We start from the raw sequence: 23,437 nt of genomic DNA, 5'->3' as shown, positions 1-23,437 counted from the left end.
ACAGAGGACGAGATGGTGGGACAGTGTTCTCGAAGCTATGAACATGAGTTTGACCAAGCTGTGGGAGGCAGTGGAAGACAGGAATGCCTAGCATGCTCTGGTCCATGGGGTCACGAAGAGTCTTTTCCTATGTTCTGCTAGCGTCAGCAGAACAAAATGTGTGCTATGCTGTGCTGTGCTTTCTTTTCTTTTTCTCCCTGTCAGTACGCCTTTCAACAGATGTCAGCGACTGGGCTCAATAACTGGTTCTGCCCCGACTGGGCTAGGCGACTGGATCACTTTCAGAGACCTTCCAGTCCTGGAAAACAGGTCTCAGTGCACTGGAGTCACAACTGCATTGTGAGCACCAGACTCAGCAGAGTATAAATAACGTTGAAGCTAGCTGTGAAGCAGAACTCCTTTTATTTCTAGTAGCTACTACAAACTAAAGAACTACTGGCTTGCATGAGTGTTACAGCTCCCACTCAGCCATCTAGTCACTACATAGATAAGACTCTCTCCACACACAGAGTCAGGCAGTCAGGCAGGAGTGGTAGAGTAGAAGATCAGGAGATTCTCGCAATGGGAGGGGTGAAAATATCAACACTCCCCCCCCTAAAATGGTTCCCCTCCCAAAATAAACCACACCAGCTGTAAGAATGGTGCAGTTTGATCCGTGTCCCAGGAGCGTGCCTGAGGAAGTGAAGAGCATGGGCTGTGTGCCGTTTACTCTGGCTTCAGTGTTCTCTCACTGCTAGTGAGACCTGGAGGTATAGGGCGGTTTATTATTATTATTATTATTATTATTATTATTATTATTATTAGTGTTGGAAGCCGAGTCCACAGTCCATACATCTCCTGTAGCGTCTCGAGAAATGCTGCTGTTTGATGGGCTTTCCTTCAAACTAGGTAAATCATAGAATCATAGAATCATAGAGTTGGAAGAGACCACAAGTGCCATCGAGTCCAACCCCCTGCCAAGCAGGAAACACCATCAGAGCACTCCTGACATATGGTTGTCAAGCCTCTGCTTAAAGACCTCCAAAGAAGGAGACTCCACCACACTCCTTGGCAGCAAATTCCACTGTCGAACAGCTCTTACTGTCAGGAAGTTCTTCCTAATGTTTAGGTGGAATCTTCTTTCTTGTAGTTTGGATCCATTGCTCTGTGTCCGCTTCTCTGGAGCAGCAGAAAACAACCTTTCTCCCTCCTCTATGTGACATCCTTTATATATTTGAACATGACTATCATATCACCCCTTAACCTCCTCTTCTCCAGGCTAAACATGCCCAGCTCCCTTAGCCGTTCCTCATAAGGCATCGTTTCCAGGCCTTTGACCATTTTGGTTGCCCTCCTCTGGACACGTTCCAGTTTGTCAGTGTCCTTCTTGAACTGTGGTGCCCAGAACTGGACACAGTACTCCAGGTGAGGTCTGACCAGAGCAGAATACAATGGCACTATTACTTCCCTTGATCTAGATGCTATACTCCTATTGATGCAGCCCAGAATTGCATTGGCTTTTTTAGCTGCCGCGTCACACTGTTGGCTCATGTCACGTTTGTGGTCAACCAAGACTACTAGATCCTTTTCACATGTACTGCTCTCAAGCCAGGTGTCACCCATCTTGTATTTGTGCCTCTCATTTTTTTTGCCCAAGTGCAACACTTTACATTTCTCCCTGCAAATTTGATCAGGATGCCCTTGAGTCCATCATCCAAGTAAAGGGACCCCTGACCATGAGGTCCAGTCGTGGCCGACTCTGGGGTTGCGGTGCTCATCTCGCTTTATTGGCCGAGGGAGCTGGCGTACAGCTTCCGGGTCATGTGCCCAGCATGACTAAGCCGCTTCTGGTGAACCAGAGCAGCGTATGGAAATGCCGTTTATCTTCCCGCCGCAGCGGTACCTATTTATCTACTTGCACTTTGACATGCTTTCAAACTGCTAGGTTGGCAGGAGCAGGGACCGAGCAATGGGAGCTCACCCCGTTGCGGGGATATGAACCACTGACCGTCTGATCGGCAAGTCCTAGGCTCTGTGGTTAACCCACAGCGCCAGCTTCCATCTAATTTGAAGATGTAAGATGCAATTAGGCTGAGGCATGTGCACTTGAGACAGCCGCTGCGCATCTTCAGATAGAAGTGCATGTGCAGATGTCAGATTCATGGAATGCAGTGTGTGTTGCAGGCCCCGGGAAGACAAATCAGGTAACGTACATCAGGCGAAGACATCCCTCTGGTGTGTACAGCATTGTAAAAATGAGACTTGAAACACAGCCTTGCAGTGTTTGAAATCACAAATGTGTTCTGGCCCTCCCAGAGCAAACTTGGCACAATGCCCCCCACCCCGCTTCCTTTTCCAGCTGCAGACCTTTCTCCAGCTTCACAGAGGAGGCGTATGAGGTCAGATCTCTCTCTCGGAAGACAGATCTGACCCTCCTGTCTCAGAGAGGGAGACCCAAAGAATCCTATGTCCCTTTCCCCCCGCCGTGGCATGCTTCCAGGGACTGCAAAATTGCAACCTCAAATGGCATTTTTATCTGTGATTTGCTTTGTTTGGATTTATTGCTTTTCTATTTGTTTAAACTGACTTGGAATCATTCCCAGAAGGCAATATGTAACTATTTTAAAACAAAGAAGTAGCAAAAAGACACTTGGAAACGAATCCCACTCTGTTCAATGGGACTTACTCTCATCCCTAGTTTAGGATTGCTGCCAAAAATTGCAGTCCCCAAAACATCTTCCTGGAAATAAGCCGCATCGAACTCAGTGCAACTTCCTTCCAATATGAGATCATAGAATCATAGAGTTGTAGAGTTGGAAGAGACCACATGGGTCCAATCCCCTGCAATGCAGGAATCTTTTGCCCAACGTTGAGCTCGAACCCACAACTCCAAGATCAGCAGTCTCATGCTCTACTGACTGAGCTACTATAGGATTTCACTGTCAATTTGCTTTTGTTATAATAAGCTACCAATAGCTTTGGGAATGCGATGCACCATACGATTCTGTACACCTGGCCACCCAGATGTTTTTGGACTCCGACTCCCATCAGGTTGCATCCAGCATGGCCAATGATCAGGGATGATGGTACTTGTAGTCTACCAACATCTGGAGAGCCACAGTTCACTAAGACCTGCCTTACATCCTTACTCAGAAATAACCTCTACTGAGGTCAGTGACACTTGCTTCTCATATCTGTATATAGTACTGCAGCCTAAGAAATCATGGACTCATAGAATTGTAGAGTTGGAAGGTAAAGGACCCCTGGATGGTTAAGTCCAGTCAAAGGCGACTATGGGGTTGCAGCGCTCATCTTGCTTTCAGGCCAAGGAAGTCGGCATTTGTCCACAGACAGCTTTCCGGGTCACGTGGCCAGCATGTCTAAAGCACTTCTGGTGCAACAGAACACCTTGACAGAAACCAGAGCGCACAGAAATGCCATTTACCTTCCTGCCACAGCGGTACCTATTTATCTACTTGCACTGGTGTGCTTTTGAACTGCTAGGTTGGCAGGAGCTGGGACAGAGCAACAGGAGCTCACCCCGTCGTGGAGATTTGAACTGCCAACCTTCTGATCGGCAAGCCCAAGGGGCTCAGTGCTTTAGACCACAGCGCCAGCCGCGTCCACGAGGGTCCATGTGCTGAGGACACGCAGCTCTGTTTCTCTGCATCATCTGAACCAGGCATGGCTGTGCAGCTTCTGAACTGGCAACGGGATGGATGAGAGCCAACAAACTAAGGCAGAGTGCTGGCAAGACACAAGCCCTGTGGGCATGTCCAGGAGCCAGATCAGTTGCCAGTTCTGGATGGGGTTGAAGGCACAGGTTTGTAGCTTGGGGGTTAGTTTTAAATCCGTCTTTGTCACTAGAGGCCCAGGTGACCTCAGTGGCTGCCTTCGACCTATTCTGCCTGCCACACCAGCCATGACAATTCCTGGACAGGGATAATGCAGCGTTCATGCACTAAATGCCCCACAAGTGCCCTAGAAAAAATGGGACATCCTGTTTCTTTCCGGCAAGAGCATGGTGGCCATTGTGGGTGCCATGATTTCGGGCTGAGATCTCCCCCCCCCAAAAAAACCCCTCCCCAAATATTTTAGGCTCCGTGATCATGTGACTTGTGCAAGGCTGGGAAAACTTGCATCCTGGTTTTGAGGCTCAACATATTGGGGTATGGGCCTAGCCAGGATGTATGTTATCTGCAATAGTCAGTGAGTTAAGTATTTTTATTTATTTACTTGATTTGGGGGGACAGGCAGGCAGCATCTACGTCGCTATGTAACAACTTTGCTGAGGGAATTCCATATGGCTCAGGCCAAGCTAAGAGCATCTTAAACTGCCTTATGCAGAGTCAGACCACTGACCCATTTTGGCTCTTCTTGCAGTAATAATAATAATAATAATAATAATAATAATAATTTATTATTTATTCCCGGCCCATCTGGCTGGGTTTCCCCAGCCACACTGGGTGGCTTCCAACAAAACACTAAAATACAATAACCTATTAAACATTAAAAGCTTCCCTAAACAGGGCTGCCTTCAGATGTCTTCTAAAAGTTTGGTAGTTATTTTTCTCTTTGACATCTGATGGGAGGGCGTTCCACAGGGCGGGTGCCACCACCGAGAAGGCCCTCTGCCTGGTTCCCTCTAACTTGGCTTCTCACAGCGAGGGAACTGCCAGAAGGCCCTTGGCGCTGGACCTCAGTGTCTGGGCAGAACAATGGGGGTGGAGACGCTCCTTCTGGTATACTGGACCGAGGCCGTTTAGGGCTTTAAAGGTCAGCACCAACACTTTGAATTGTGCTCGGAAACGTACTGGGAGCCAGTGTAGGTCTTTCAAGACTGGTGTTATATGGTCTCGGCAGCCGCTCCCAGTCACCAGTCTAGCTGCCACATTCTGAATTAGTTGTAGTTTATATACCAGTTGTTGGTTTATAAGTCCCTATGCAACTTAGGACCAGCTTCTCCTCCTGCCCATTTTATCCTCACAACAACCCTGGGAGGTAGGTCAGGTTGAGGGGCAATGACTGGCCCAAGGTCACCCAGTGAGCTGTGTGACCAAGTGGAGATTTGAACCCAGGTCTTACTCCGACACTCTAACCACTGCACCACACTGGCTTTGACCTCTGGTCTCCTTCCCTCCACCCCACACGGAGTGCTGCCGGGGGAAGAGGGGCCAGGACTCAGGAACAAGGCAGCACTGCCTTTTGCCCCCTGTGTCCCCCCTCAATGGGAATGTGCCAAAAAGGGGGGGCTGAGTTGCTCCCGACACACAATTCTCTAGTCAGGTGATCTGTGCATGCTCAGAGCAGTTTCCACGTGCTGTTCACTCACAATGTGACACCCTCCGACTCTAACACCAGTGTATTTACTGTATGGTTACCAGACGTCCCCGTTTCCCGGGGGAAATCTGTCCCTGGACAAAATCCGTCCCCGGAATGTCCCCGGATTTATATTTCAAGTGTTGTAGATTTAGTCGTGGGGAATGAATGTTGCGTGATTGGTTCAACGGCACAAGGCACATCATATGGGGACTTCTGGTGAGACAAAATGGTGGGCTCCACGGCAACGAGCAGCTCCTGAAGCCAGCCAGAGCCAACTGCACTACCAGGCTGGCTCTGGGCTGCTGAGACTGCCGCCACCACTGCTGAGGGGGAACCGGGGACTGGGGGAACCACTGATCCCCCCATGACCCAAATTGAGCCGGGAGCGAGAGCGCCTGGCCACCCAGTTGACCACCCAGCGGTGCTCCGGGGCCAGGAAAACCCCAGAGCCGATGCAGGGAGAAGGAGGAGTGGAGGAGAAGAAGGAAGAGAGAGAAAGAGGAAGGAGAAAAAAGAGGGGAGCCCCAACCTTGCCACGCCATCACCATTGCCACCGCTGAGGAGGAGAGGTAGGAGAGCACCAGGAGGGTAAGGACATGTAGCTGAGCCCAGGCCCGGCCCGGGCCTACTCCATAGTGGCTAACACTCCAAGGGAGCCCAGATTAAGGCTGCACAACAGAGGAGACCACAGAAGAGAAGATATTACTTCTTGATTTTTTTCTCTTAAAGAAAAATGTCCCTGGATTCTTTGGAAAAAAATTAGTAGCCTTAGTTTACTGAGCAACGAGAGAAAAGCACACTGCACATGCTCAGGGGCACTGTGTCCTTGGTGATTACTTTCCATGGGCTCTGTCACAACCCAAGGAGCTCAAAGGTTCTAGGGATGGTCTCTCTGGCAAATGCCACCTATGAGCCAGGATGAGTTCTTGCTGCCTCCTGTTGGATTCATCTAGTGACCCACTAGCCCACCAACCCTGGAACCCAAATTCTGTCCCTCTGTGCAAAAGCCCTAATTTTACCTGCTGGGTGAGAGGAAAGGCAGGACTGGAAACAGGTGTGTCAAATCTAGGAGCCACAACAACACAGCTTTGATCTACGGGATAATTCGCACAGCACTTTCTAGTATGTGTGCGGGATCGACGGTGCGGCTTCCAAATCCTTCTGATGTTAGGCTCAGAGGTGGAGCATTATTGACTGCCTGCTACATGTTAGAACGATATGAAAATGATATCCAGATGGTACTTAATGCCACATAAAATGCCAAGATCTATAAAACCCAGTCTGGTAAATGTTGGAAATGTAAACATACCTAAGGGTCTTTTTAAAATATGTGGTGGATGTGTGAAAAAGCGAAGGGTTTGGGGGAAATGGCACGCAATGAAATGAAGGAAACGTTAAAATTGGTTTCTACCAAAAAGCGTGAAGCTTTCCTTCTAATGGTAATAGGGACAGATGTCCCACAAAGAGGATGATTAAGCTATTTATGTACACAACAACAACAGAAAATGGAAAGAAGGAGAAGTTCCATTCAAGGAAGAATTTGGCTCTAACGGACTATGCAGAAATGATGAAATTGACAGCAAGGGTAAGAGATTAAAATTATGAACTAGAGTGGAGACCACCTTTGGGTTATCTGAGGGAGTATTATAGCCAGATTAAGTTGAAATTTAAGTAGCAGAAAAGAACTGACAGCAATTGTAAGAGAGGAAATAAGTAGGAGATATAAATATGGTGCATAAGGCAGCAGGAAAAAGGGTGAGAATAGAAACATGATGGAGGTATGGGTGGGAAGTCAAACCGTTAAGAGAAATATGTATGAAAGTTGAAGTTAATTTGTTAAAATTTCTTAAATTTAACACAAATGTCAATTAAAAAAAAGAGAGACGGGGCATTATTTGAACCTGGGTTTCACTGCGGCTTATGCTTGCTTTCAGTGTAAATGCCCCAGCCTTGCAAGACGTGAGGTAACAGAAAGTCATGTCTAAATAGGGTCCCACAAGTCCATCTGCCTTCGCTTCCCGCACTTCCTTCTGCCCAGGAACTGCATCGGAGAATAGCACTGGCTTCTTCTGGTTTATGAGGAAATTGGTGGCTTTGTGACAGCAGCACCGGCCAGTCCCCCCTCTCATCTCAGACCAAAGCAGCAACCAAACCACCTCACACTAGGGGCAAACATTTTCCTATTTGGCAGACTGCGAAGCAAAGAGACGAGACTGAATGTGGACATACAAAGGGGAGCAACAACCAGTCAGCAAATCTTTCCCTAGACATATCCCCATCCTTTGGTAGTCATTTGGCTAGCCATAGTTATTATTTATAAATCAGACCAATCATAACCAAGATGCTTTGGGGCCGACCCGTCAATCAAGAATGAAAAGAGGGTCTCCTGTCTGTCTTCCGCATTAGACACATGTCGACTGTGATGTGTTTATCAAATTTGCTTGGTATAGATCTATTCCTGATCTTTAAATTGAAAAATAATAAAAAACCAGCTTTTTTAAAATCAAAGTGATGTGCATAAAACAATTAAGAACACACAGATGCAAATCAGCAAAACTAGTATACATAGCTACATTATTTATTTTAGGGGAAAATTGGCAAATTCTTAGAAATGTTGTTTGATCTGTTAACTCTTTTCACACCCAACAGATCACAAAATCACAGAATCACACATACAGCTGTGTCATGTAGCCCATTCCCGCAATGCAGGAATCTTGCCCACTGCCACCCTTGGGTGGGCTTGAACCACCAACCTTCGGGTTAACAGCCAGATGAACTGACCCACTGTACTATTTATACTAGTGAAGGTTCCCTTCTGGAGATGTTTGGGTAAGATACTTTCTCCTGTTCTTGTTGCTTCTTCCTCACCCCTCCAAAAAAGCCCACACTCCCCCAAACCATGTTGCACAAAACCCGCATCATTTTGGAAGCTTTCGGAAACATCTGAACGGTGCTGGCGTGACACCTAGGTAAACGTAAAGGGACCTCTGACCATTAGGTCCAGTCATGGCCAACTCTGGGGTTGTGCCGCTCATCTCGCTTTACTGGCCGAGGGAGCCGGTGTACAGGTCATGTGGTCATGTGGCCAGCATGGCTAAGCCGCTTCTGGTGAACCAGAGCAGCCCACGGAAATGCCGTTTACCTTCCTGCCAGAGCGGTACCTATTTATCTACTTGCACTTTGACGTGCTTTCAAACTGCTAGGTTGGCAGGAGCACGGACTGAGCAACGGGAGCTCACCCCATCGCGGGGATTCGAAACTCTGACCTTCTGATCGGCAAGTCCTAGGCTCTATGGTTTAACCCACAGTGCCACCCGTGTCCAGGGCGCGACACCTGGCACCCCCCCCCAAAGATTCGTGTACTCACGGCTGCTGCGCAGACGGTTCCTGGCTGAGCTTGCTGATGTAGTTGGCCGGCACGTAGCCCATTACTGGGTCCCCCGAAAGCCGCCTTGCTAAGACATACCCTCCCTCTTCTTTGAGGACGCAAAGTTTCTCTCCTCTGTTGACGCTCAGCTCATCTGCACTCCTGGCTGTGAAGTCGTAGAGCACCCCAAAGAGGGAGAAAGCGGGTTCTTCAGGGTCGGGATCCAGTGTGGGGTGTAGGGATCCGGAGACCGGCTCCCAGAACTCCAAAGGACAGCTGTTGGAAACCCTGTGGGGCAAAAATTTGTTCCAGAAGGTAGTGAGGAAAGCACAGTGTTTCCTAATGAACTGGTTCATCCCCTTCCTTTTTTTGCAGAATTTCTCAAGGAGGGTTTAGCTTTGCTATTCCAAAGGGCTTCTCAAAGGTGACACAGCCTTCATCGCTGCCCTCTTCTTCATCAGCTGCCTGTATCCAGGGATGCCGTGAGCTCCCCTGCTCCCCAAACCGATAAGAAGCAATATGAGATGCCGGCTTGGCGCTGGCACATCTGAGCGTGCTTCTAGGCTCCTGGGAACGCCCAAAAGTGAGACCTGAGAATCTGGTGTAACTTGTTCGCTGCAAGCCGGAGTCATGGGTTCAGGCCTGCCAGCACATCCGCTGAGGGCAGTTGCAGCTGGAACTCACTTAATTACCGGCTCTGCTCATGCTCTGAGCGCCACTCAAATTAGCACTCATTTCCACGGTGTTGCGCAGAGTGTGTTTAAATTCACTTCTCTCTGGCATGGCGCAAACTCGAATTCTGCAAATTCTAAGAAGCTTGGCCAGAAGAGAAATAAACAGTATCTTAAGTGTTATCACATATCCCGTCCACTGTAATTTTTGTCAGTGTGATCGTATTATACTACATGCCCTAAACATAGTCTCCAGGTATGCGTACCTGTGCACAAATGGACAGCATCTCAAAAGAACTATGAGCGGGGCCATGGTTGAAGTGTGCAGAATATTCTGTTATACAAATTCTAGATGCTTTTATGCTTGCGTGCTTTGGCTCCTGTCACACTGCATCATGGGCTTTGGAGTCCGTCGGAGACTGTAAAGCCCATGATGCGGTGTGAGCGTACACACATTGGAACATATAATATCTGAGCAATATGCATTCCCGCCCCCCACTGTGTACTGAGGTCACACTTCCAAATGTCATGTGAGCTTTCCATTATGCAGAAGTAACATTGTGTTCAATGGGATTTACTCCCTAATAAGCTGATAGTGCCATCCTATAGATGCCCACTCAGAAGCAATTGTGCCACAGGGGCTTTTTACGAAGAAAGTTGGCCTAAGCTGGGCTTCCTCAACCTCAGCCCTCCAGATGTTTTGAGACTACAATTCCCATCATCCCTGACCACTGGTCCTGCTAGCTAGGGATCATGGGAGTTGTAGGCCAAAAACATCTGGAGGGCTGAGATTGAGGGAGCCTGACCTAAGCCAACAAAAATGAACCATGGTTCTACTGTCAATGGTCCATTTTTGTTGACTATGGCTTCTAACTACCCCCTGATACCACCCAAAATATCAGGATGGATAAAAGAAAGAACTTCTTTACACGGGGGCATAGTTAAAACTATGGAACTCACTGCCACTGGTCATCAACATGGTTGGCTTTAAAATAAGACTGGACAAATTCATGGAGAAGAGGGCAATTGGTCTATGCCCCTGCCACCATGCTCAGAGGTTCCCGGAGGTTCTTATGGTTGAATCCTGCTTGCTTGTTGGTCATTGTGAGAACACGATCCTGGACTAGATGGGCCAAAGGCACGATTCAGTAAGGGTCGTCTTATGTTCCGATGTTCACCTATTAGAGAACCCAATCTCATGGTGGGAGAGAGTTTTTGCAGACCTTGCCCATGCCTCTTGTTCGACGTCTGTTTATAATCTGATGATTGGGTGTGTGCGTAAACCACCGAGCTAGTTGAGCGTGCATTTCACAGCTTTGCTCTGTAAAACTATAGCAGATCCTTTTAAGTTACAGGTAGGAAGCCGTGTTGGTCTGCCGTAGTCAAAACAAAATAAAAAAATTCCTTCCAGTAGCACCTTAGAGACCAACTAAGTTTGTCATTGGTACAAGCTTTCGTGTGCATGCGCACCTCTTCAGATAGAACTGAGCATGCACACAAAAGCTCATACCAATAACAAACTTAGTTGGTCTCTAAAGTGCTACTGGAAGGAATTTTTAAAATTTTAGATCCTTTTAAGGAGAAGGCTGCGAGAAATTTGCTTAAAGCACACACAGAGACACCACACAGAGAAATCTATTTTTCTCCACATATAGTTTTATTTCCAATAATGTAGAAATCCAGAATTTTTTGAAAGCTTTTCTTGTCGATCACCTTCCCGCAGTCCAACTTTGGGTTTCTGGCTGAAGGAAACTGGAGGGTGGAATCAGAGAGGCACTGCATTGCTAAGCTAAACAAATTACACCTACGGGTTTCTCGGTTTGAAACCTTGGCACAAGCAAAAAAACCCCATGCACGTGTTGCATCTAACAAATAATTATGTGCAGAGTAGTGAGATATCTCCACGGCTTGGGCCATCTCTCTCCTGGGAGGGAGGTGCACCTGGTATTTTGCCTGGCACAATCCTATTCTTCCTGCTCTCTAACAGGAAGTGATCGCATACTAGAAGCAGCAGTATCAGGGATGCAACAGGAAATGGACTGTGGTCACCCAATTCCTCTTGACACCGTCCAGCCACTTAGAAGAAACTAGAATTTGTGGATAGGATCCACCTCCCTAGCACCCCCTGCTGGCAGTGTCCTCAGAACATAGCTGTCAACTTACAGATTTGAAAATAAGGGACCAGCAGCCTCGAAAATAAGGGATCAGCAGCCAAAATAAAGGATTTTCAGAGCACAGGGAGGTTCAACTTCTGAGCCCCTCCGAGCCAAAGGCAGAAAGCCCAGCCAGCAGCCAAACAAAGCCTCAAGTGGTGGTTCCCACAGCGCAGCAACCCGGCAAAGGGGATGCAGCAAGGAAAACTACCGTCACCTCTCCTCCCTGGCCGGAGGGAGGGAGAGGAGCTGCTTCCTTTGAAACCTGGGAAATTTAAGGGACATCATCAATAAGAGACAGCAGTGGGACACGGCACTGGGACTTTCCCGCCAAATAAGGGACGGTTGACAGCTATGCCTCAGAAATGCCAGAATTTGTGCCCATGTGCAAGAATCGAGGAATACTGAACACAAGGGCTATTTTTCTTGGAAAAGAGGTACCGGAACTCACCACAAACGCCTCCCCTGTTCCTATTGAACACAATAGGAACACGTTAAGGTAACCGGGAAAGGACAAATCAGTAATCAAGAAGCTCAATGCTTTTAACACCACCGCTTGCAATGCCTTTTAGTCAAAGGCAACCTGAACCCAAGAATTGCATGGAGCATTATAAACTAACACAGTGGATGGAGCATAGCACCATTTTAAAAAAATAGCACCTCAAAATAGACAGAGCACCACAAGTCCAGGTCAAACCCTGGTTTTGTATTTCCAGGATAAGCTTCAGAGTAAACTCGCAGTTGCAATAAATACAGAGGAGACGTCGCACTGGTTGGAGCTTCAGCAGCAAAGTGGCACAAGGGGTTAGTGTAAGTTTACCAGATTTTTTTCAATGGATCTGGGGACACTTTTCAACTTCAATAGGAATGATAGGATTTTGTCAGGGGACTGATTTGTAAATCCGGGGGCTGCCCCTGGGAAACGGGTAACTTTGGGTTAGCGTGTGTTGTAGCTAACCAGAAGGTTGGTGGTTTGAGCCCAACCAGGGATGGCTGTGGGCAGGGTCTCTGCATTGCCTCTGGGCCACCTAGCAGGATGCGGATCCTACCTCTTAGATAGCTTCCATGGCACAATGCCACAGTTATCTCCCCAGCCATCGCAGAGAGCAGGGGTCAGCAAACTTTTTCAGCAGGGGACTGGTCCGCTGTCCCTCAGACCTTGTGGGGGGGGCCAGACTATATTTTTACAAAAATATATGAACGAATTCCTATGCCCCACAAATAACCCAGAGATGCATTTTAACTAAAAACACACATTCTACTCATGTAAAAACACCAGGCAGGCCCCACAAATAACCCAGAGGTGCATTTAAAATAAAAGAACACATTCTACTCATGTAAAAACATGCTGATCGTCTGCGGGCCAGGTTTAGAAGGAGATTGGGCCGGATCCGGCCCCCGGGCCTTAGTTTGCCTACCCATGGCAGAGAGTATTTCTGAGATGGTACCTAGAGAGCCCTAGCTTCCAGGCAGACCTGCAATGCCCAGGATTATTTCTGGTAAACTATGACAGTTTCATGGTTTAACTCTGTAGTGTCAGCATGGGCTTAGGATGTTGACCCAGGGAATCTCTACGTTTGCGCATTGTTTGCAGGTGCTAAGACAGAAGAAGGCAACTTGCTCATGTTCCTATAGGATGGGGAATGGCGCAGCAGGTGGGTAGGGTAGGGGGGAAACTAGCCCCTGCTTCCATGTGCTTTCGACTCAGGTTTCCTAATCACCACCATCTGCAGCAGGCCAGGGCAGGCAGAGGGCTCTTCCAGGCGACCTGTTTATTGAGCATTCATCCTGACTTGTTTGCTGAGAGATTAGACCAAGCCTCTGTGCACATTATTGGCTTCAATGCAGCTGGGTTGCTTCTTTATCTCAATTTGGAACAAAGTTGAGGGGGGAGGGAGTCTAGGGTTGCCATGTGTCCTCTTTTTCCAGGACACATCCTCTTTTTCAGGGGCAAAATTTCTGTCTGGGTAGTTTTTTTTTTTTAATTTTTTTTTGCCAAAATGTCTCTGGCTATACTTTCTGGATGAGACATAGACATAACTGGTGGTTGAAGACTTGCTTTCCTTTTCCCTTCTCCTGCCCCCTCAGCAACATATCACAGCTTCTATAGCCTACATATAGTAAAGGTAAAGGTACCCCTGACCATTAGGTCCAGTCGTGACCGACTCTGGGGTTCTGGCGCTCATCTTGGTCTGTAGGCCAAGGGAGCCGACATTTGTCCGCAGACAGCTTCCGGGTCATGGGGCCAGCATGACGAAGCCGCTTCTGGTGAACCACAGCAGCACACCGAAATGCCGTTTACCTTCCTGCCGGAGTGGTACCTATTTATCTACTTGCACTTTGACGTGCTTTCAAACTGCTAGGTGGGCAGGAGCAGGGACCGAGCAACGGGAGCTCACCCCGTCGCGGGGATTCGAACCACCCACCTTCTGATCGGCAAGCCCTAGGCTCTGTTATAGTAGGGGTATTTAAAACAAGGGTGGTCCTAGCATCCTCTTCTTTGCTCATCAAAATATCTCAACCCTAAAGTCAGCAAAATGCAGTATTTCATAAGGAATGGCGGAAGGGGATTGCTGCCAGCGTCACGTTTACGCTGCTTCCCAAACCAGTGGCGGGAGCGCACTGCTTGCAGAGTGAACAGGACTGCGTCCACAGCTCAGATGTTGTGTGTTGGCACCTGTCTGTCTGATGTTGGCTATTTAATGTGCTTTCACTCTGGTGAGATGAGACAATGTTGGCTGCTTAATGCGCATTTGCTCCAGTTTGCTTGTGGGGAGGTTAGATGGCGTTGACGCAAAGCCAGCATTAACCCTCACATTCCGGTGCATAGAATCATTGAAGGGGCATCTTCAGGCCCGGCTGAGATTCCTACCCAAAAACTGGAGAGCCACTGCCAGTCTGCACAGATCTACAGGGACCAATGGTCTACGGCAGCTTCCTATGTTGTGCCAGTGCTCTCAATCAACTTTGATTACCCAATCTGAACTTGCCAGCTTGTGAATGAGACAGCAACAGTCTGGAAGCCCCCTGAGATTGTTTGCGCAGGTTACCGGGCACCTGGACGGAAACCAGATCTGCATCAAAGAACAGTCTGCGGAGGTGCTTTGCTAATGAGAATCCTGCTCACCACACCGTTGGCCATGTGCTTTCCATGCGCCAGCCGACTAAAAGCCTCCTGGAAGTTTTGGGTGGAAGTGTCTTTTGTCGTAAAGGGCAGAAGCAGCTGTTGGAATGTAGCCCAAGGAGAAGCAAGTTCAGCATCGGCTCAAGTATCCAAGCGAGTTTCCACCCAGTTAGGGCGTTTCTTTCAAAATTTCACCCGTAGCTTCGGAGCGATTGTTGAGAAGAAGGAGCCTAAGGGAGAGTTCAGCCCACCTTTTCCAGGCTATGCTTTTCAACACGGCTGGCTTTGCACCTGGCATGGCAGTGGGCTGTTTCTAACAGACGTGCCCCTTCTTGTTGGACGCCGTGGCCTGCTGTCAAAAGCTCTTCTCGGTTCATCAGTTGCTCAGCGATTCAGATTTCAACCCCCACCACCAGCACGTGTGCTCAGCAAATGTTGGCTTCGCTCGGGCCCCAGGTGGGTCTTTGAAGACGGTGCTTTGTGATGGTGCCTCTGCAAAAGGTTGAATCGGGCAGGATGGCTTGCAAAAATATGGGAAGGAGAGCTTCCCCGGGTGACGAGATTTATTCTAAAGCAGCGCTCGCCATTCTTAGCCAAGCGCTTTAAAGAGAGGAAGTGTTGCCCCTAGGAGATTCCAAAAGGAAACTGCTCTGGACCAGCGTAGAAGCCAAGAACAAGTTATTCCTTGATGAGGCAAGGGGAAGTATGGAGATCTGGGGAGTCTGTGGCTTATCAGTGCAGTGGGCGAGGGGTTCAGAGAAGCGTAGTAGTTCGGAGAGGCATGACCAGATTTCGACGAACCCTTGGTCGTAATGATGCTGACACGGAGGGTCTCAATTGAAGGAAAATGGGCTTTTCTTGGGGGGGCGGGGGGGAACAGCTAGTGCATCTTGACGACAGTTTGTGAAGCAGCCTGAGGACGACAAAACAGAGCAGAGGTGCATTAAAACTGAAGGCAGGGAGTTTTTTTTTAAGATGGCACATTAAGTCCTGGTTGTGGAGCAAAGGGCTGGTTCCTTGCAGGCTGGGAAAACCTGCGTTTGCACGGGTTCCCGCTCTGCTGAAGCTGACAGCCAGAACCTTATGCCCTGAGGAGACCCACAGGACACCTAAATATGATGCTGCAGTTAATTTGGGTGAGCTCCAAAATATTAAATTACGTTAATTAAACGTAATTGTATTTCAAGAAATACCAAGCCCATTGGGCAGGGGTACATCTCCCTGATCAACCGCGAAGAATTCTGCCTGGAGATTTTTGCTTGCAGCCCTGGAAAGTTTTTTTTTATTTCCCCCCCACTCCCCATTTAAGAAAAGCTGGAAATTCAGGGGAAGGTGGCTGAGCCCGAGAAGCGTCCTACTGCACCAGACCAAATAGCTCAGTCAGTAGAGCATAAGGCTCTTAATCTCAAGGTTGCGGGTTTGAGCTCCACGCTGCGCAAAAGATTCCTGCATTGCTGGGGGTTGGACTAGATGACCCTCGTGGTCCCTTCTAACTCTACAGTTCTAGGATTCTATGAAATGCCTGTCTAGGCCATCATTCCTTCTCCAGTGGTCAGTCAGTTGCCTCTGGGAAAACCATAAGCAAGGCAGAATGGGTGACAAACACACAAGAACGTTTGCCTTCAGCAACTGCCCCATAACACACACACACACACACACACACACACACACACACACACACTCTTTTAGCATGGATTTTCTCCTCACATTAGCACCGTGCAGAGTGGGTCATCTTTTCCTCAAGGCGGCTCCACTCTTCTGCTGCCAGCCATATTTGGCTGTGGTGCTTCTTTGATGCTGTCTCAGTTGACTTTCCAAGCCGTTAACCTGACAGCGGAGGAAGCAAGAGGCCTCATTAATGGATCAGCAACTGCATTCAAAGATAGGGATGCAATCTGTGGCCTTCCAGAGATTCTCGGTCTACGTTTGGCACCAGCTTGGCTGCAGGAGTTGCTAGAAGGAGGCGTACAAGGCCCCATCCAACTGCCTTAGGGATTTGTGTAGGGTTTACTCCTCAGCCTTTTCTCCCACCAGGCAGCGGAGGTTTAGGACCAGAATTTGCCTTCTCCTACTGTTATGTACTGAGTTGAATAGGATCCAAAAGGCAGTAGTCTGATTGGTCCTAGAACAATAGGATTCAGAATGCAGCGGTCTGATTGGTCCTAGAACATTAGGGTCCAGAATGCAGCAGTCTGATTGGTCCACAGGAGCCACCCAATCCAGCTCCAGGTGGAAGCGAATCCGCAACCTGATTGGCCTACAGGTGAATCCTGGAATTAGCCAATCACGTGGGGCCCATTGTGTAAATAACGTATATAAAGCAGACATCCTGGGGGAACTTCCATTCCTCCTCACCACTATGAGCTGAATAAAGAGCATGAAATCCACTCTCAACTCCAAGTATATTTCACCTACCTAGATGGACTACCTTCCCAGGTTGATGCCCATCTGCCCCTCACTTCCCTCTGGCAGAAACCAACTTCTTGACTGTTGGACCCACTCTCGGTCTTGTCCACTCAATCCACTGGAGCCTGTCTTCGCATGCAGGGGAGGTCTCTAACTCACTGAGGGTTTGAGACCCATAGGCTACCTTCACTTGGTTTAGCCGGCCAGTCAAAGCTGTTTCCACGATGTGGCCGCCGTTGCATGCTGACAGCTTCCAGGAGGCACATGGGAGAGCTGCGTTCAGGGTGAGGACCAAAGGTGGACAAACTGCCCCAGAAAGAGCATGGCATGCCCACACCAGAGGTACTGAAATATACCAGGAGTCGAGAGTGGATTTCATGCTCTTTATTCAGCTCATAGTGGTGAGGAGGAATGAAAGTTCCCCTAGAATGTCTGCTTTATATACATTATTTACACAATGGACCCCACGTGATTGGCTAAATCCGGGATTCTCCTGTAGGCCAATCAGGTTGCGGATTCACTTCCACCTGTAGCTGGATTGGGTGGCTCCTGTGGACCAATCAGACTGCTGCATTCTGAATCCTATTGTTCTAGGACCAATCAGACTGCTGCCTTTTGGATCCTATTCAACTCAGTACATAATAGGTACCACCTATTCCCTAACACCCCATATGCTCCAAGAAAAGAATTCACTTTAAATGTTGGGTGGATACACAGCCAAAGTCTACCTTTCTCTGAAGAGAGGAGATGGTTTTTTCCAGTTCATTTACTAATGCCTCAAGGTCCTCCTCTGTGGGCGGGTTCTGAGAAGGTTCCTCCGGCCTGCAAGAAAAGGTAGAAAAAAGAGGTGGGGCTTCATTAGACGGGCGTGGCCAGGTGACTGCTCTCTCCTGCTATGAGCAAAGCAAAAGGATGTTGAGGTTGGGTAGGATGTACAATCGGCCTTCTTCAAATTTTGAACCTCCTCCGGAGGATAATCCTGTCTTCTCTTTCCTTCCCCTGTCCCTGAACCCGCAGCCCATTGTCCCAGGAAACAGAATAAGGTGTTGGTTGGGTCCAACATACAAGGTCCAAAAGTTGAACACCTTGAACACCTGCCTGCTTTGAAAATGCTTTCCAAGCAATCTGGCACAGAATTATCAGAGCGGGCGCAACTTTGGGCATTTTAGGCAGCAGCAAGAAAAAGGGATTTGGGGCATAATATTCAGATTTCAAATTGGGAAAGGTTATGGAAAACGGATTTGAAATTCGTGGCATGTTGTACGCTGAAAGTAAAGTTGTACTGCTGGTATTTAACCAAAAAAAGGGGGGGCACGGGTGGCGCTGTGGTCTAAGCCACAGAGCCTAGGACTTGCCGATCAGAAGGTCGGCGGTTCGAATCCCCGCGATGGGGTGAGCTCCCGTTGCTCGGTCCCTGCTTCTGCCCACCTAGCAGTTCGAAAGCACGTCAAAGTGCAAGTAGATAAATAGGTACTGCTCCGGCGGGAAGGTAAACGGCATTGCTCTGGTTTGCCAGAAGCGGCTTAGTTATGCTGGCCACATGACCTGGAAGCTGTACGCCGGCTCCCTCGGCTAATAAAGTGAGATGAGCACCGCAACCCCAGAGTCGGCCACAACTGGACCTAATGGTCAGGGGTCCCTTTACCTTTACCTGAAACTAGCAAATATATATATATAACAAGTACAAATACCTGCTGGAAATGTAAAGAAAAAAAGGTACCTTTTATCATATGTGGTGGTCATGTATGGTAATAAAGGCTTTCTGGGAAATGATATATAATGAATTGAGAAAAAAAGAATTGGGGGGGGTGCTGAGATTCAGAGTAATCTCTCTACATGGATGTGTATTTGGTATGGCTATAAATTCATATTTCTAAATCAAATAAAAATGATTTGTGAAGAAAAAGTGACCAGTCTGCAGCTCACCTTAGATCCCCAGGCTTGGCCTTGGAAGGGTTTTCTTCTGGGTAGCTGAAGCCAGAAGATCTTTTGCTTCTGAACTGTTGGGAGAGGGCCCTAAACTGGCCCCGGGTCCTGCAGTCTGGGGGGAAGAGGAAGGTGTGAGTTTGAGGCAGCAGGGTTTGAAAAACTCAGAAACACTGGAAGAATGCTTATATAACTCTGATTCCAAAACAAGACCGAGAGCCTGAGCAGCTAAAAAATTATGACCCGTATCTCTGTTGAATGATGTTTACCGTATTTTTCGCCCTATAGGACGCACCGCCCCATAGGACGCACCTAGGTTTTTTTTTTGGGGGGGGAAATAAAGAAAAAAAAATATTTCCCCCCCGGGCGCAGGGCTGGCGCGGGGGAAGCCCGAGGTTCCCACAATCCCAGCCCCGAGAACAGCCTGCTATCCGCAAGCCTAGGGAGGCCAGCGGTAAGTCGCGCAGGTCTCCCCAGGCTTCGGAATGCAGGCAGCTCTGCGCAGCCATCGGGAAGCGGGCGCGACTTCGTGCCCCATTCTGGATGGCTGCACAGAGCTGCGCTCGCCCCGGGACTGCAGGCAGCTCTGCGCAGCCATCAGGAGGCGGGCGCGAAGTGGTGCCCCGCTCCAGATGGCTACGGAGAGCTGCGCTCCCCCCGGGACTGCAGGCAGCTCTGCGCAGCCATCAGGAGGTGGGCGCGAAGTGGTGCCCCGCTCCGGATGGCTACGGAGAGCTGCACTCCCCCCGGGACTGCAGGCAGCTCTGCGCAGCCATCGGGAAGCAGGCGCGAAGTCGCGCCGGTCTCCCAAGGGTTGCGCAGAGCTTCCTGAAACCTGGAGAGCGAGAGGGGTCAGTGCGCACCGACCCCTCTCGCTCTCCAGGCTTCAGCGAAAGCCTGCATTCGCCCCATAGGACGCACACACATTTCCCCTTCATTTTTGGAGGGGAAAAAGTGCGTCCTATAGGGCGAAAAATACGGTATAAACTTTTTGCAAATACAGTCATACCTCGGGTTGAAGTAGCTTCATGTTAAGTATTTCCAGGTTACGCTCCTCGGTGACCCAGAAGTAATGGAGCATGGGACTTGCGGGTTTCGACGCTTGCGCAGACGCTCAAAATAATGTCACGCGCATGCGCAGAAACAGCAGAATTATTACATTTGTATACAACCATCTATAGATATTAAGGTGGTTCACAGCAAAAAATGCAAGATAACTACATAATAAAAACAAGAACAAAACACACCAATAGCCCCACTCACCCCACTTCCTCCCACAAACACACTTAAAAGGATCTAGGATGCAGGCCAAAGGCCGGGTTGAAGAGGACTGCTTTCACCTGGAGCCTAAAGTTGTATAATGATTGTGCCTGAAGAGAGCATTCCACAAATGGGAGCCACTACAGAAAAGGCCCTGTTTTTGTGTTGCCACCCCCCTGACCTCTTGTGGAGGAGGCACAAAAAGAAGGGCCTCAGATGATGACTGCAGGTTTTGGGTCGGTTCCTATGGGGAGACACACCTCTCTAATAATTTGCTTACAAACATCCAGGTGGAACAGGTACTGCAGATGTGTGTGTTTGTGTGTACAGAAATAAGCCTTTAGGCAGGTGGCACTTGCCACAGCTAGGGACACGAGGAGAAATCTGATTAACTTCACGTTTGAAAGCAAATCTCTCCAATTTCAACCTTTCAAAACAGTAGGCATTTTACCATTAGAAATTTAAAAGGACATAAAACCACTGTTCATGTATGCCACCCCAGCAGCAAGAATTCTTGTGGCAAGGAAGTGGAAAAACGAAACAATACTGACAATCTCAGATGGGCAGATACTCATGCTAGAATATTTACAACTAGCAAAACTGACGGGAAGAGTTAGAGGAGTATTGAACCAGAAACTATTTGGAGAATGGAGAATATTTAAGGATTATATAAGATCATATTCTACCAACCACACCATATTAGCAGAACTTGAGTGATACTTATAAACACAACAAATCTGTTTGTGGAGTAGATGGGAACAATATTAAAGAATATAAAACTGTGTGGGGAAAACGACGACAGTATAAACAGTACAATGAGAATGATTGAAAGACTCGTTTTGTCAGAAGTCTTTTTTATTTAAGTGTTTATTTAAGTATTAATTAGGAAGGTTAAGTTTTTTTATGCACATAAATCTGCTTTTTCTTCTTTCTGTATTTTCTTCTTTTTTTCTTAATTGTTTTTTATTTAATTTTCTTTTTGTACCATGAAATTGTCAATTCTTTGTATATGTGTGTAATTTAAATTAATGAAAATTATTTTTTTTAAAAAAACCCACAATTTCCCCTCCTGTCCTCATCACGTTACCTTCGCAGCAGTCCTGCCAGAGTCGCAGATCCACTTCCGGGATCTCATCGCAGCTGACCATGCCCTGTGGGTAGGCTGCGACCCGGAAAACATCCTTCTGCAGCTGCCTGATGTGGTCGCTGTTGTCACAGATGATGCGGGCAAGAGACACCTGCCTTATCTGTGTGAGCTGGGCAGGGCTGAGCACACCTGGGTTCTCGTACCAAAACCTGATGGGGGAAATTGCACACGCATCAGCGATGGGCCTGTTAACAGCAAGCAAGGGATGCGAGGACAAGGTGGGGAGCCTTTGGTCTTCAGGAAGAAGAAGAGTTTGGATTTGATATCCCGCTTTATCGCTACCCTAAGGAGTCTCAAAGCGGCTAACATTCTCCTTTCCCTTCTTCCCCCACAACAAACACTCTGTGAGGTGAGTGAGGCTGAGAGACTTCAAGGAAGTGTGAGTTCTTTGTGGAAGTCGTTAAAATTGCAGCTGTTGTATAAAGGATTGTTATTTTGACTGGAGTGTAATTGGAATTAATAAGATTTTGGAACGCAGAAATAAAGTAAATCATCAAATCATTAATTCTAGCACGCAGGGTGCCACCTAAATTGCATAATTTGGCATCTGAACGATTGGTATTAATGATTGTATTATAATTTGGCATTGTTATAATGAGGCTATTATTGAATTATTGTAGTTGAAAACTAATAACAATTATTATCAGAAGATTCTTAATCTCCGGTGTACAGGCTGGTAAATGTGAAATGTTTATGCATGGAGGTTTATTGCAGCATAAGCACAGCAGCAAGTGTTTATATAAGTGAATAATATATCACTATAGACAAACATGTCTATAGACAAACAAATACCTTACACTAGGGCTGCCATACATCCAGGATTTCCTGGACATATCCAGGATTTGTCTGTCGGAAATAGCGTCTGGGGCAGAATATCCGAAAATCAATAAAAATGTCATGGAAAACCCATGTGGGAAGTGATGATGTTTTTTGTGAATTTCCTTAAAAATAGGTCAAAAACCTCATAAACCTTGACGTCTGCTGGGAGGGTGTTCCACAGGGGAGGTGCCACTACCGAGAAGGCCCTCTGCCTGGTCCCTGTAACCTCACTTCTCGCAGGGAGGGAACCGCCAGAAGGCCCTCGGCGCTGGACCTCAGTGTCTGGGCTGGATGATGGGGGTGGAGACGCTCCTTCAGGTATACTGGACCGAGGCCATTTAGGGCTTTAAAGATCAGCACCAACACTTTGAATTGTGCTCGGAAACGTACTGGGAGCCAATGTAGATCTTTCAAGACCGGTGTTATATTGTCTTGGCTGCCGCTCCCAGTCACCAGTCCAGCTGCCACATTCTGGATTAATTGCAGTTTCCGGGTCACCTTCAAAGGTAGCCCCACATAGAGCGTGTTGCAGTAGTCAAAGCAGGAGATAACCAGAGCATGCACCACTCTGGAGAGACCCTCTGAGGGCAGGTAGGGTCCCAGCCTGCGTACCAGATGGAGCTGGTAGACAGCTGCCCTGGACACAGAATTAACCTGCACCTCCATGGACAGCTGTGAGTCCAGAATGATTCCTAGGCTGCACACCTGGTCCTTGGAGTCATAGAGTTGGATGGGACCCGGAGGACCATCTCGTCCAACCCCCCATAACGCAGGAATATGCAGCTGCCCCATATGGGGAATTGAACCTACAACCTTGGCATTTGTCAGCACCTTGCTCAAACCAACCGAGCTATCCAGTTGATTTGTGCTGGTGGACCGGTTCCCACTCTCATCTTGAGCCCTGGTGACTGAGGGCTGTGACTGTGTGCTGCTCTCCGCTGGCAGGGAACAGCTGTTGTAGGAGTAGATCACGTCTGCAACCTCACCCAACCCCAAAAGGCAAGGCCCCAAGGATCCAACGGGGAGACGTCTAAACCCTGAGGGTTCGCCAATTCAAAAGAACAACTCCTTCAGATGGAATAGCAAATGGACTTGATTTGGCTTACCTGTCTCCATCCCGGAGTCTTCGAAACTGAGTCGCTAATAAGCACATGAGTGTCGGCCCCACTCTGGTGCCCGGGACAAGGTCCTCCACCATCAGGGCAGGAAACAAGTCAATGTTCTTTGTAATTCCATATAAACTGCAGAGGGAGAGGGGAAAGA

The 23,437-nt window shown here is 48.2% G+C and overlaps 2 protein-coding genes across 6 annotated transcripts in view; both read right to left on the bottom strand.

Annotated features, from left to right (window-relative positions):
* SRMS (src-related kinase lacking C-terminal regulatory tyrosine and N-terminal myristylation sites) overlaps positions 1–9,243 on the bottom strand; it is a 42,576-nt gene extending 33,333 nt beyond the window's left edge. Inside the window, exon 1 of the mRNA XM_083744475.1 lies at positions 8,669–9,243. Within this exon, the coding sequence (XP_083600601.1) occupies positions 8,669–9,024 (356 nt within the window). The 5' untranslated portion in view covers positions 9,025–9,243. The remainder of the gene's footprint in view (positions 1–8,668) is intronic.
* Positions 9,244–10,975: 1,732 nt separating this feature from the next.
* Positions 10,976–23,437, bottom strand: part of LOC310846943 (peroxidasin homolog) — a 78,168-nt gene continuing 65,706 nt past the window's right edge. For all 5 annotated transcript variants that reach the window (XM_083744108.1, XM_083744107.1, XM_083744106.1 and 2 more), the window contains 6 exons: positions 23,281–23,415; positions 21,296–21,504; positions 18,949–19,063; positions 17,751–17,844; positions 16,324–16,443; positions 10,976–15,529 (listed from right to left, as the gene is read on the bottom strand). In XM_083744108.1, coding sequence (XP_083600234.1) covers positions 16,345–16,443; positions 17,751–17,844; positions 18,949–19,063; positions 21,296–21,504; positions 23,281–23,415 — 652 coding nt within the window. In that variant the 3' untranslated portion in view covers positions 10,976–15,529; positions 16,324–16,344. The remainder of the gene's footprint in view (positions 15,530–16,323; positions 16,444–17,750; positions 17,845–18,948; positions 19,064–21,295; positions 21,505–23,280; positions 23,416–23,437) is intronic.

Source organism: Podarcis gaigeae (assembly GCF_964106915.1).
Source record: "Podarcis gaigeae genome assembly, chromosome: 6".
NCBI classification, from domain to species: Eukaryota; Metazoa; Chordata; class Lepidosauria; order Squamata; family Lacertidae; genus Podarcis; species Podarcis gaigeae.
The sequence above is the reverse complement of the archived record's forward strand: the minus strand, read 5'-3'. Positions and strand labels throughout refer to the sequence as shown.